Source organism: Melanotaenia boesemani, chromosome 12, assembly GCF_017639745.1.
Source record: "Melanotaenia boesemani isolate fMelBoe1 chromosome 12, fMelBoe1.pri, whole genome shotgun sequence".
Taxonomy (NCBI): Eukaryota; Metazoa; Chordata; class Actinopteri; order Atheriniformes; family Melanotaeniidae; genus Melanotaenia; species Melanotaenia boesemani.
Window position 1 is genome coordinate 30061711 of NC_055693.1, and position 14480 is coordinate 30076190.

The following is a 14480-nucleotide window of genomic DNA, read 5'->3' on the forward strand; positions in this document are numbered from 1 at the left end:
TTTTACCTAGCACACTATCTCAGAAGCAGCATTGCACACATTTTTTTTTTTTTACTAAAGGCTGCTATCTTATGGGTTGTTGTATTTGATTTGTTGATGGCTGTTCATGTTTCGTCCTGATAAAGTTTTTAAAAATTGTATCTTAAGTTTTTATTATACAGTGCTTATTCTGATTATTTTGAATTTTTAAAAAACAAAAACTAATAAAAAGTAGATATTTTGCTCTAAAAACTAATTAAAACTAACTGAATTTGAAAATAAAAAGTCAAAACGTAATAAAAACTAAAACTGATAAAAGAATCCAAAACTATTACAACCTTGGTCTGATCCTCGGCTGCAGAAGCTAGCTCTAGGGACATGGAATGTCACCTCTCTGGTGGGGAAGGAGCCTGACCTGGTGCACGAGGTTGAGCGGTTCCGGCTAGATATAGTTGGACTCACCTCGACGCACAGCTTGGGCTCTGGAACCACTGTCTTTGAGAGGGGCTAGACCCTCTTCTACTCTGGAGTTGCTCCTGGTGAGAGGCGCCGAGCAGGTGTGGGCATGCTCATTGTCCCGACTTGGCACCTGTACGTTGGGGTTTACCCCGGTGGACGAAAGGGTAGCCTCTTTCCACCTTCAGGTAGGGGGACGGGTCCTGACTGTTGTTTGTGCTTATGCACCAAACAGCTGTTCAGAGTACCCACCCTTTTTGGAGTCCTTGGAGGGGGTGTTGGAGAGCATTCCTTCCGGGGACTCCCTCGTTCTGCTGGGGGATGTGTGATTGGGAGGAACGGCCCCCCTGATCTGAATCAGAGTGATGTTTTGTTGCTGGACTTCTGTGCTCGTCATGGACTGTCCATAACGAACACCTTGTGCACACATGTGCACTTGGCACTAGGACACCCTAGGCCGCAGTTCGATGATTAACTTTGTAGTCGTATCGTCGGACTTGCGGCTGCATGTTCTGGACACTCGGGTGAAGAGAGGGGCGGAGTTGTCAACTGATCACCACCTGGCGGTGAGTTAGCTCAGATGGTGGGGGAGAATGCCGGTCAGGCCTGGCAGACCCAAGCGTGTTGTGAGGGTCTGCTGGGAACGTCTGGCAGAGTCCCCTGTCAGAAAGAGTTTCAACTCCCATCTCCGGCAGAGCTTCAACCATGTCCTGGGTGAGCCAGGGGACATTGAGTCCAAGTGGGCTGTGTTCCGTGCCTCTATTGTTGAGGCGGCCAGCCGCAGCTGTGGCCGCAAGTTCGTCGGTGCCTGTTGTGGCAGTAACCCCCGAACTCGTTGGTGGACTCTGGCAGTAAGGAATGCCTTCAAGCTGAAGAAGGAGTCCTATCAGGCCTTTTTGGCCTGTGGGACTCCAGAGGCAGCTGATGGGTATTGGCGGACTAAGCGAAGCACAGCTTCGGTGGTTGCTAAAGCAAAAGCTCGGGCATGGGAAGAGTTTGGAGAGGCAATGGAGAATGACTTCCGGACGGCTTCGAGGAGATTCTGATCCACCTCCGGCGGCTCAGGAGGGGCAAGCAGTGCTCCATCAACACTGTATACAGTGGGGATGGGGGGCTGCTGACCTCGACTCGGGACGTTGTGAGGCGGTGGTAGGAATACTTCGAAGACCTTCTCAATCCCACCAACACGTCTTCCGATGAGAAAGCAGAGCTTGGGGTGGCTAGTACTGGGTCTCCCATCTCTGGGGCTGAGGTGGTTAAAAAGCTCCTCGGTGGCAAGGCCCCAGGGGTGGATGAGGTCTGCCCAGAGTTCCTTAGGGCTCTAGATGCTGTAGGGCTGTCTTGGCTGACACACCTCTGCAGCGTCGCATGGACATCGAGGACAGTTCCCCTGGACTGGCAGACTGGGGTGGTGGTCCCCCTCTTCAAAAAGGCAGACCGGAGGGTGTGCTTCAACTACAGGGGGATCACACTCCTCAGCCTCACCGGTAAGGTCTAGGCAGTAAATCAGAATCGTTTCCAGTGAGGGTTGGACTCCGCCAAGGCTGCCCTTTGTCACAGATTCTGTTCAGAACTTTTATGGACAGAATTTATAGGCGCAGCCGAGGTGTTGAGGGGATCTGGTTCCGTGGTCTCAGGATTGGGTCTCTGCTCTTTGCGGATGATGTGGTTCTGTTGGCTTCATCAGACCGTGACCTTTAGCTCTCACTGGAGCAATTCGCAGCCGAGTGTGAAGCGGCTGGGATGAGAATCAGCACCTCCAAGTCCGAGACCATGGTCCTCTGCCGGAAAAGGGTGGAGTGCTCTCTCCGGATCTGCAATAGGGTCCTGCCCCAAGTGGAAAAGTTCACGTATCTCGGGGTCTTGTAGTAGCTGAGCCAAAAGGCAAAGCTCTCGATTTACTGGTCGATCTACGTTCCCACCCTCACCTATGGTCATGAGCTGTGGTTAGTGACCGAAAGGACAAGATTATGAATACAAGTGGCCGAAATGAGTTTTCTCTGCAGGGTGGCCGGGCTCTCCCTTAGAGATAGGGTAAGAAGTTTGGTGATCTGGGAGGGGCTCAGAGTAGAGTCGCTGCTCCTCCACATCGAGAGGAGCCAGATGAGGTGGCTCAGGCATCTGGTTAGGATGCCTCCTGGATGCCTCCCTGGTGAACTGTTCTGGGCGCGTCCCACCAGAAAGAGGCCCCGGGGGAGGCCCAGGACACGCTTGATGGCCTGGGAATGCCTTGGGATCCCTCCCGATGAGCTGGTGAATGTGGCCGGTGAGAGGGCAGTCTGGGTTTCCCTGCTTAGGCAGCTGCCCCCGCAACCCGACTGAATAAGCGGAAGAAAATGGATGAATGGATGATTGGTGGCAGAAGGAGACAGAATATGTCAGAAGTGACCGTGAATTTCTATGAAAATACAATTTTTTAAATGCACACTGAACATACATCAGTTACCCAACTGAAATTAAAATGCTAGCTTACACATTTATTATACGCACACTGCAACACCTTGCAGCATATATATATATATATATATATATATGTGTGTATATATATACTTACAACCCCATGTGGTTCTGCTACATACAGTCCTGTGAAAATAAAAGTACAAAATTAAAATCATCTCATCCTTGTCAGGTCTTACAACGAAGCAAATAAAACTTTGTATATGACACAGTATAATTTATTAGCAAAACAAAGAAACTTGTGAACATAATCATTCACAGAGGAGATCTTTCAAAGCTTAATTGAGATTCTGAACCATGTAGGGAGTGCTGTTGTTCCCCAAGCTAATTACATTGGCAGTGTAATAGTGGCTTATAAACTGATGCCACCAGAGATGGTGAAATCTGTCAGTGTCTTTAAAACCATCACAGCCAAATCCAGGTAAAATTCCAGGCAACATTCTACTGTAAACCACCATTCTATACATTTCCTTAAATGCAATAAAAAGACTGTTAATTTGTTGTAAGATTTATTTATAACTGTGTCTTCACTGACCCACTTCTTTATAAGTAATTTTAATATCTGATGACGGTAACATAATCTAGATGAAGGAATATATCAGTCGTTCCTTCACCCTTCCATTTTTGTACACTTTTTTAAGTTAACTGGGGAACTGAAGAAAACCCATTTCAATTTTTTTTTTTTTTTTTTTTTTGACAAGCATACCAGTTCGGCCACTTTCAGGCCCAGGACAGGAACTTGTCCTACTTCTCCTTTTGATAACACTTTATGCAGAGTCATACACAGTCAACACAATTCACATGAAAGGTCAAGACCCAAGCAAGACATTGAGTTGTTACACAATATACTGGACAGGGAACTTGTGGTTGGAGTGAATTGTACACCTTTAATTCTTCTTTTACTTTTACACAATCAAGGTTACAAGTTGAACTTGCAAATGCAGAAGTGAGAGACAGATGTAAGTACATTCTTATGACCAATGTCTGAAATGAAATAACAATAGATACACAGATGTTGGAGAACCTGTTATTTCCTTTACAATAATATACTTTGAATCAGATTTCTTTTTCCAATTTAGAATTTTAATCCACTCAAAATTATATGACATTGTTAGAAACATTTATCATAAACACAAAAAATAAATAAATAAATAAAAGACTTGTTTTCCAGGGACCCATGTGGGTCACTTTTATGTCCATCAATGTCTAAATCAAACCTACAGCCTTGATTAGAGGGTAGAGACGCCCTCTCTGCCTCCTTTTGAGAATATCTGCAACACATGTGCCAGGTTTCTGTTCATGGTCATTTTGCCTGTTTGTAGATTTAAATCCTTGTACACACACAGGTATTTTAATAAACATAGATTCTCCAGTGTTTGTGCATTTTGTCCATATACAAACACAGTTGTTGGGCATTGAAAATAAACATTTGGTTTTATTTTCACAAATATGAGCTCCCCTTTGCTTACAGACCTGCCTAATAAGGCACTAATGCTAACCTTGCTAACAGAACATTTTAAAAAGTCTGGACACAAATGTACAATTATAAGCTAACTAACATGAAGAAAAATCAATCCAAGAGTTTTAAAGAAAACTCTTTAACGTAAAAAAAAACAACCCTCCAACAACACTGAACCAACCAAAGCTGCTGGCTTTAAATCCAGTTGGACTTTAAGTTGGTGGGATAACTTTGAAAATGAGACAGGTTGTCACTGAAGAATTGCAAGATAATTTATGCATGTCCAGCAGCAGTCAACTGAGCTGTTTTGGTCTGTCACTGAAGGGAGAAATCTTATGAAATTACCTCCCAGACCTGTCAAGAAAATGAAAAAAAACAAAAAAACAAAAAAACAAACAAGCAAACAAACAAACAAACAAACAAAAAAAACAACTGTAAGCACACTGTTTGAGTATTTTGATATGGATGTTTTTGAAGTCATGTGAAGATTTTTTTTACGTTTTTTTATTTTTTTATTTCCTTCTGGCAAACAGTGACGTGTGGATGTGACATTTTTGGGAACAGAAAAATCACATTTAAAAGCACCAGCCTTTAAATGCATTCACCTTACAAAATGGACCTGCCACACAAACGACTTCAAACTCTAGTTATACCTTTTTTTCTCAGTTGCTATAGGTTTGTAGCCCTCACTTGCCTCTGTCACTCTTAGAAAGTGATAATTATCGATTAGAGCAAGGGGGTGACTGCTAATCTAGGTTCAATGAGGAGATTGGCTGCTGTTTACCTGTCTCAACTGTTAAAGTAAACCTGTGATAACCACCCCAAATAATACAAGAACCACCAATTACGGGTAAAAATAAGGAGAATGTATTACAAACAAACAAAATGTCAGTGACAATGGCCACAAAATAATATATATATATATATGGCCCAGGTCTGCCCCTGGGCTTGCTTACCAATTTTCACCACTTACAACCTTAAACATGACAAAATCAACCCTCTGAGATCTCAGGGAAATATAGGAAGTATAAATAAAAGGAAACAACAAGGGAAAAAATGTGTTCAAAGTTCAACAAAAAGGAAAAAGGAAATTAATTAATGAAACTAAACTGAGTGCACTCAGACTGTCCTACCACCCTCTCTCACAAAGAATGTCCAGGGACGCTGTTGCAGCACAGATGGATGGTGGTGATGTGGATGGGTCCTTTGATGAAGGGGAGTAAGTTGACCAGACAAGGGAAGGATGTAGATGACCAGAGTAGAAGATGATGAATGGACCAGAGTAGAAGACCAGCTGAAGACTCCACAAAAAAACCAGCCTGCACAAATGCGCAGAAAATTTACTTTTCCCGAAGTCCATAATAAATGTCACTTCAAACCACAACTACTGCAGTCATTACCAACATGAACTTATGTAACCATTTTATTATTAACCATGTTCTCTCTCTTAACCCACAATTGAAATGAAATAAAATCAATGTTATACTCCAGCAGCGTGATATAACTACAAAGATATATATTTACTTACACCAGGCTTAACAGTGGAAACAAAATGCATGCTAACTGAGCACGTGCGTGGCGTTTAGCAGGCCAGCACAAGTGCTATAGGACATGTCACATACAGTAAATCGCACAATACATTATAAACAGACTACTGATAAACACTGTATGGTCATCGTGTTTAAGCTTGCTCACATCTTATCCTGACTGGTTTTGATTAAAGTGCAAGGTACTGCTACAAATGATTTTTCCTCGTTCAACATTCTGCTAATGTTTCCTTATATGCTAACGTTTTTAGCATGCCAATGCACAGCAGCATTGCTGCAGTAACTCACCAGGATATGTTTTCCAAAATTCAGTTGTTCATGTAGTTCTATTTTGAGTCACAGCTCTAAGTTGTCATTTATCCAACCATTTATATTTCCCGGGTAGACTTTCTTGTCTTGTATCTTAGACTCTTTTCCAAAACCAGCTTGATCGTCCTCTCTCAAATCACTCACGCTGCAGCAGGCAGGGCACGTAGCAGGGAGTAGGACAAAGAGCGTTTTATAGGTGAGATTACCACTCCCATCTCATTTTCTCATGCTAAAACATAACATAACTAATTGCCCACCTTATTTAAAGGAACAGGTTCTTAGTGGAGAATTTAAGGTGAACTTTTTTATATAGGGAGTGATACCTCTCTATGACACCTTGTGGTCAGATTAAGAAATTACTTTAACCTGATTACAACAGATAAAACTTTTAATTTAGCTTGACCTAATGTGATAAAAAAAATAACCCAGGAGGGGGATTTGGACTACCTGGGTTACATCCTCCCCCTCTTAACTGCATGAGTCTCTGCATGCAAACTAAACCCTGTAACGACTAGCAGAAGGTGAGTAAATAATGTCGTATAGGCTCTCAACAAATGAGTTAAGTGCAACGATTAATGGTTTCCCCAGCTCATCATAGGTGAACTTGTGTGGGGGATGTCTTTCCCTTTGAGAGCGCCTGAGCTCAGTTAGAATGCCTTCCGAAGCACAAGTAATACTCTCCCTAGGTTGTTGGTGCTGATCAGACAGGGAGATCCTGTCTCCTTCAACATTTTGTGACACGCTCACTACCTCTGCAGGTGTCAGATCATACTCTGGGATGTCCACAATGACATGCCCTGCTCGTTGAGCAGAAGACTGCCTCAGACCAACTGTCTCAGTCACCAACTCAAGAGGTTCTGTTAATTGAGTAGGAGCAACCTGATTAGATTTGTGAGTGGGTGTCGAAGACAGGTGCATGGGGATTTAGTGGGGTTTGGGGTTGTCTCAATGGTACCCTTTCTATTTGTTGCACATAGGGGCCCCATGTGGTAAACTGTGGGGTTCTTTCCAGGTAATACTCCTCTTCTTCATCCCCATAATCAGCCTCAGAGTCATCACTTTCCATCTGCTGGTTCCCAGAGTTCCTGCTTCTCAGATTCACTCTCTTTGATTTGTGTGGCTGTGATTCCTGTTCCGGAGATTGCTCAAGGGGCAGAAAACCACAGGGTAATAGAAGGTCTCTGTGAAGAGTGCGGTGTGGGCCACTTCCAGCCTCTGGCCTGACAACATACACTGGGCCACCATTAATCTGCCTCACAACAAGGTATATTGGCTTCTCCCATTTGTCCGCCAACTTATGTTTCCCTCGTACACCCATGTTTCTTACCAGCACTCTGTCTCCCTCGAATAATTCAGCAGTTCTGACTTTTGCATCATACCGTGCTTTATTTCTCTCTCCAATCTTTTTAGAACTTTCCGCAGCAAGCGTGAAACTCTCCTGGAGACGCTGACGTAGCTTCTCAACATAATCTGAATGTGTCTTATGAGTCTCAGTTTGAGGGTTAATGCCCAAGATAAGATCAACTGGGAGAGTTGGCTGCCTGCCAAACATGAGCTCATATGGTGAATACCCAGTTGTATCGTTTCTTGTACAATTGTACGCGTGGACCACAGGTTTGACAAAGTCTCTCCAGTGTTGTTTGTCTTTTTCCTCCAGGGTTCCTAGCATGCTCAACAATGTCCTATTGAAACGCTCCACAGGATTTCCCTGGGGGTGATAGGGTGTGGTCCGCACCTTTTTTGCACCAATCAGTGAACAAAGCCCCTTGATAATGTGGGATTCAAAGTCTCTTCCTTGATCACTATGTAGTCGACTGGGGAAGCCATAATGGACGAGGAAGTTCTCCCAGAGAGCTTTGGCAACTGTCTTGGCTTTTTGGTCCTTTGTTGGCACAGCTACTGCGAACTTTGTGAAATGATCAGTAATGACCAAAATGTTCCTGGTATCATGGCTGTCAGGTTCAAGGGACAAGTAATCAATGCAGACCAATTCCAGTGGATAAGTTGTTTTGATGGTGACCATGGGTGCTGCTTTCTGGGGCTGAGCTTTTCACCTGAAACACCTTTCACAGGTCTGGCATTTCTTCCTAATGGACTCTTCCATTTTTGGCCAGTAGAACCTGGTACGGGCGAGGCTCAGCACACGCTCAGGCCCAAGATGGCCGACGTCATCATGCAAGCCTTGTAGGGCTAGGTCCCTATACTGTACAGGCAACACCAGCTGATAGATCATGTCTCCTCTATCAAAGGACCTTCTGTAAAGGATTCCTTCTTGGAGCTCGAGCTTGTTCCATTCTCTGACAAGCGACTTGACTTTGGGGTGTTCAGAACTTACTGTTTTTAAGTTGGGCTTTTGTGCACTTTCCACCATAGTAATGACCTTCCCGATTGATGGGTCTGCTCTTTGCGCTCTGCGCCAACTGTCTTTTGTCATTCCGGGTAAGGTGGTTTGGCCTTGGTCAGCAAACAACTCAGGTACTGAGGAAGCATCCACAGCAAGAGATTCTACAAGGACAGGGAGGTTTGGTGGGTTTGCGGAGTGATGCTGACACACTGCAGAGATAACGTCAGTTGAAAGTTCTTGGTTCTCCCCCTCTAAGATGTGTTTCACCATGTCATTAATCCTCTCTTTCTCCTGTAAGAATTGTTCATCCTCCTGGGGTGCTGCATGTGGCCGTCTAGACAGACCATCTGCATCCCTGTTAGAGTGTCCTGCTCGATACTTGATGGAGAATCTGAAGGTTGACAGGGCAGCCAACCAGCGGTGTCCTGCGGCATCAAGCTTGGCTGAGGTAAGGACATAGGTCAGCGGGTTGTTGTCTGTCAAGACAGTGAAATCTGTGCCATATAGGTAATCTTTGAATTTTTCACAAATGGCCCATTTCAATGCTAAATATTCTAGCTTGTGAGTTGGATAGTTTCTCTCACTTTTTGACAAGCCTCTACTTGCATAGGCTATCACTCTGAACTTTCCTTCCTGCTCTTGATAAAGCGCAGCTCCCAAGCCCCCAGAGCAAGCGTCTGTGTGTAGCACATATGGAAGCTTAGGGTCTGCGAAAGCAAGAACAGGAGCGGATGTTAGCTTGTCAATCAGCATCCTGAAAGCAGACTCACACTCAGGTGTCCATTCTGCATCAAAGGGGACACAAGGACCTACACAGTTCTTGAGTCTCTCTCTTTTGTAAACTTTACCTCTCTTTTTGGTGGGATTGTATCCAGCAGTGAGAGAGTTGAGTGGCCTGGCAATCTTGGAATAGCCCTCCACAAAACGTCTATAATATCCTGCGAAGCCCAAGAACCGTTTAAGCTCTTCTCTATTCGCAGGACAGGGCCAATCTTTGAGGGCGGAGATCTTCTCTGGGTCAGTGTGAACCCCTTGGGCATCCACTATGTGGCCAAGGTACTTTACAGATGATCTAAAGAACTGGCACTTTTCTGGTGACAACTTAAGACCATAATCTCTGAGCCGATGTAAGACCTTCATTAGTCTGAGTTCATGTTCCTCAAGGGTGTCAGAAAACACAATGATGTCATCTAAAAATACAAGCACTTCGCTCAGATGGAGGTCTCCAACACATTTCTCCATCAAGCGCTGAAAAGTACTAGGAGCGTTGGTCACACCTTGTGGCATACGATTGAACTCAAAGAAGCCCAAGGGACAGGTGAATGCTGTCTTGGGTTTATCTCCCTCTTCCATCTCCACCTGATAATACCCAGACTTGAGGTCCATTACTGAGAACCACTTTGCTCCACTCAGAGCTGAGAATGTTTCCTCAATGTTAGGAAGGGCATATGCATCTTTAATAGTGCGGGCATTTAGCTTTCTATAATCAATGTACAGCCTGATCTTTCCATTTTTCTTCCTAACTAGCACCACTGGGGATGCAAAGGGGCTCTCAGACTCTCTTATTATTCCAGCATCTAAGAGTTCCCTAAGGTGCTGTTTCACTGCTTCCCTGTCACAGGGGTGTATAGGCCGTGACCGTTCTTTGAAAGGTGTCTGGTCTTGCAACCGAATGTGGTGTCTCACAGCGGTTGTATGGCCAAAAGAGAGCTCATCCACAGCAAAAACCTCAGAGATGGAGTTTAGCTTCTCTGCTATATGTTGTTTCCATCCCTCAGGCATAGGGGAGTCATCAAGATTAAATGCTAGCTTCTTACCAACTGTCTGAGTATCAGCAGACACAACTGGAGTAGAGTTTAGGGGCAGTACACTCTGAACTGCGGATATTTGACCAATGACACACTTAGGAGGCAGGGTGACATTGTGGGCTGTTGTGTTTCTGAGAATGACAGGGATCTTACTTGAAGCCTTGCAGCTTATGTTCATAACTGCACACTCAAGGAGAAGCCCGCCTGGAAGGGAAGCAGACTCAGGGGGCTCAAGAACAAAGGAGGTATGTGGATTTGCTTTCCCTACCCTGACCTCGCCAAAGACACACATCTTGTGCCCCACTGGAAGGGTGATGGGGTTCCTGCCATGCAATTTTACAGGGCAGGGCTTGGTTTCCAATTTGCGTGCTCGAGCTACATGTTGGAGGAGCAAAGCAAAGTTGTCTGACCTCCTTAAGAATGTTGGCTTGTCATAATTCATCCCACATTGGTAGAGCTGCAGCAAAACATTTGTGCCTACCAACAATGGAGTCCTGCTATGGAATTGGCACTCCGGGACGACAAGGGCAAGAGCAAGCAACTGTTCCTCTGTACCTGTTACACTTTCTGGGAAGGTTAGGGGAAGCTCAACATAGCCCAGATACGGCACAGACTGACCCCCAGCCCCTTCGACTTCAAGCAGATGAGATATGGGCTGAATCGGGAAGGATGCCAAATGCCTGGAATGAAAAGTCTCTGAGATAGTTGTGACCTGTGATCCAGTATCAAGGATAGACTCACATTTTGTGTCCCCTATGGAGACTGTGGAAATGCAGCGCGGACCGACAAGTCCATGTGGTAGGGTGCTACTGGATCCATCACTGCCTTTGAGGGCTTTAGCATTTGTCCCCTCTGTTGCATCATGAGTCATCGCTATGGGACTAATCTGACTGACTTCTTCAGCTCCTGGTCGTCCCGCTGCAGGAGCTTCTAGAAGTTTAAAGATGCTTTGCGGGCTCCTTGTTGGGCCCAGAATCTGTCCCGTTTGTCTCGGAGCTCCGCATTCTTCTTCCGGACCAGGTCAGCATTTGGTTCATTAGGACAGTTTGCTGCAATTTGGCCATCTTCACCACACTTAAAGCAGAACCATGGTCTAGGTGGAACTGGGGTTTGGTATGTTGAATCCAGGGTTCTTGCACCATTTTGAAAATAAAATTTAAGGCTTTTTAATACCTCACCAAATAAAATTTTATCCCTCAAAATTTTATAACGACTTATCCGGAATATTCAATTTATTGGCTCCTACAATGGAAATAAAGACACTAAATTTCCCGTTTATTATCAATTCTGTGCCATACGCAAAACTATCCCAAAGGGCTATTCACGAGAGGCTTTTTTGTAAAAAGAAATTGACAGTTTGATAGCCAACCCTTTCAACATGGTTTGGTCCATGTAGATTTAAAACACAAAGCTCACAGTTGTCATTTTCATTTATTTTCCTTTGTGATGCAGGAAAGCTGAAACAAAACATAAATTGGATTAGATTAAGCAAAAATGAAGCGGACTGCATTATGGCTCAGTAGGTACATTTGCAAAACGTCTTAAACAACATCACATGACTTAAGGAACCTGTGAATAGAGGTCCATTGATTTGTGACATCCTTCTCCTCAAGACAGGTGGCGTAGCTCTGCCACTCTCTTCTCAATTTCACAGTCTAGCTCCACTAACTCCCCTCTCTTTTCCTTGCATCTTCTTCTCATGGTATTGGATTTAGTTATAAGTTCCGCCATCTTGGTTCCTGCTGCATTCTCAGCCTTCTCTGCAAAGCTATCTGCATCGTTGTGTAGAGTTTCACACACGGTTGAGATTGTTCTTCTTTTCTTGCGTAGCTCTTCAAGCTCACCTTCAATCTCTTTTCTCTTGTTGGTCTGTTTTGTCTTTTCCCTTTTCTTCCTCTCATCATCCAAGAACATCCTGTATCGGTTGCGGGCGGATGAACACTCATTCAACAGTTCTTTAATTAACGGCACTTTGACCACTCCACCACACGTTCTCACATAGTCGCAGATAAGTCTCTGTGAGACTACAGTGTCTTCATTCATATTGTACATCTCCACCTGCTTGTTTATGGAGAACCCACGCTCCACAGTAGCTTGCCCATGGGACAAGAGCAGCAGCTTTTCCACAAAGCTCCAAAGTTCTGCATATCCGTTCATGGCCTTATGCAGGAAGCTGTCAACTCGGGATTTTCCATCCAATGCACTGAAAGCCATGAACTCCTCTCCTCTGGCCTCACTGAGGAGAAACTTCTGAAATTGTTCGGCAATCTTATCACCTGAATTTAGATAAAGACAAGTATATTTCCTGGTTAAAATAACACTTTATGAAAATCAGAAGAGATTTATTTTTCCTACACTGGAAAATCATGACATATTTCTAACTATTTAGTGAGAACATATATTAGGCCAACAGACATAACCTTTACTAGGCTACATTTCTAACAATACAACTAAAAAGATTTACTGCAAAAAGGCTAGTATGACTTGAAATCTAAAATAGACTCCTTTTGATAAACAGTAGGCTAATTGGTATAATTTCTGATATGTCTGCAGATGTTACCCGCTGTCACTCCTCCAGACAACTTCTTATCCTGCACGAACTTGATGATAAGGGCCTTCATTTTTTGCAGGCACATGTCTGGTTCAGTGTACATTTTCTGGGGGTCCAGGCAAATCATATTTCGGACAGTGGGGTACTTCAGAGGGCACTTCAGTAGAAGGTTCTGACAAAGTTTGGACAGAGCAGTCTGGCTGTCTCGCATGAACAGTAGAACATCTCGCTCACTTCCACCACTCTGACTGCCTGACATTCCCTGACAAAAGTTGAACACACTTGAAATATCAAATAAACTCCCTATGACTTACTCTACACGACACTTGACATATCCATTTAATGTCAGCTGCTTGATGTCTAATCAATTAATCTGAACTCTTAACTTCTCCACCATAAATAATTCAAGATTCAAGTGATTTAAAGCTGACAAGCACATTGTGAAAAGTAATCTAAGATAAGCATTACCTTAAGGGCAGCTGTGGCTCCCAAGCCAATGTCCAGTTGCTTTGGACTGACCCAAAGTTTTTGGTCTGTCACATCAAGCTTGACCAGTTTTACTGGAGAAAGATCAACATGGACATCTCGCTTTATGAAACGTCTGAGAAGGCTCTGAAAATTGAACACAAGCACAATAATTATGATTGTAACTAAAACTGGAGAACTTATTACAGTATTCAGTTCACAATATTTCATACAAACGTAATTATGCCAACAACTTATGTTACTTTTGCTTTTTACTCCTCTTAAAATGACCGTGCTTTAATAATTGAACTATTAATATACTTTTAGTAGTCATTAAACCTACCCTGATTAGATCCTCCAAATCTCTGCCAAGAAATGGAATCATTGGGGCATCTGTCTGGTAATTGGTGAGAAATGGCTGAAAACTTCTTGAGACACTCATGAAGAAGTGCAACTTTGCTAGGATCAAGGGATCCATCCGGGCTTCTGCGATAGTGTCATATGACGATGACCTTGGATTGGGGAGTTTCTTGGCTTTGACCTGATCCACATAGGTGATGATATATTGCCAAATTTCAATGGCTCTCTCCACTGCCGGCAGGTTTTCCAGCCATCGATGTCCACAAAATGGCAGAGGAAATGTATTGCACTTGGTGACTAATACAAAGTCTTCTCTCCTTTCAGGTGCACAATGAAACAGGTAGTGCAGGGCTTTTAAGACTTTCTCAACTTGCCACACCGCAAAGCCATTCTTGAACGAGTTGTGCATAGTATGAAGGCCACAACTCCCAGTCATTTGTAGCTGGGCTCCACCACACTGCTCTCGGTGTTCCTCTTGTAAGAGTTCAACAAATTTCCAATTAACAGAAGGCCCATCCATTGACAGTGAGACCATGTTGTTCAGATCCAACTCCTTTGTACCTTCCTGGACATTTGTAAATACAAATAAATTAAAAAAGTTATTTATTCAATATGCCAAGACCACCTAAGTTTAAGTTGGGTTGTTCCATTTGTGTGATTTTATTTATATATTAAACATATATAACTTACCTTGAAATGAGCCATGATGTCCTCGGCCCTGGAGTGACCCATGAACTCCGACCCA

General features: G+C 43.8%; 1 protein-coding gene across 1 annotated transcript; it reads right to left on the reverse strand.

Moving 5' to 3' along the window:
- Nucleotides 1-11967: 11967 nt before the first annotated feature.
- On the reverse strand, nucleotides 11968-14034 carry LOC121649864. Its single transcript, XM_042000963.1, has 4 exons — nucleotides 13719-14034; nucleotides 13379-13522; nucleotides 12920-13172; nucleotides 11968-12635 (listed from the first exon to the last, which is right to left on the reverse strand). Exons 1-4 carry the CDS (start codon nucleotides 13851-13853, stop codon nucleotides 11968-11970), a joined length of 1200 nt encoding a protein of 399 aa, XP_041856897.1. The 5' UTR covers nucleotides 13854-14034.
- Between the last annotated feature and the right edge of the window lie 446 nt (nucleotides 14035-14480).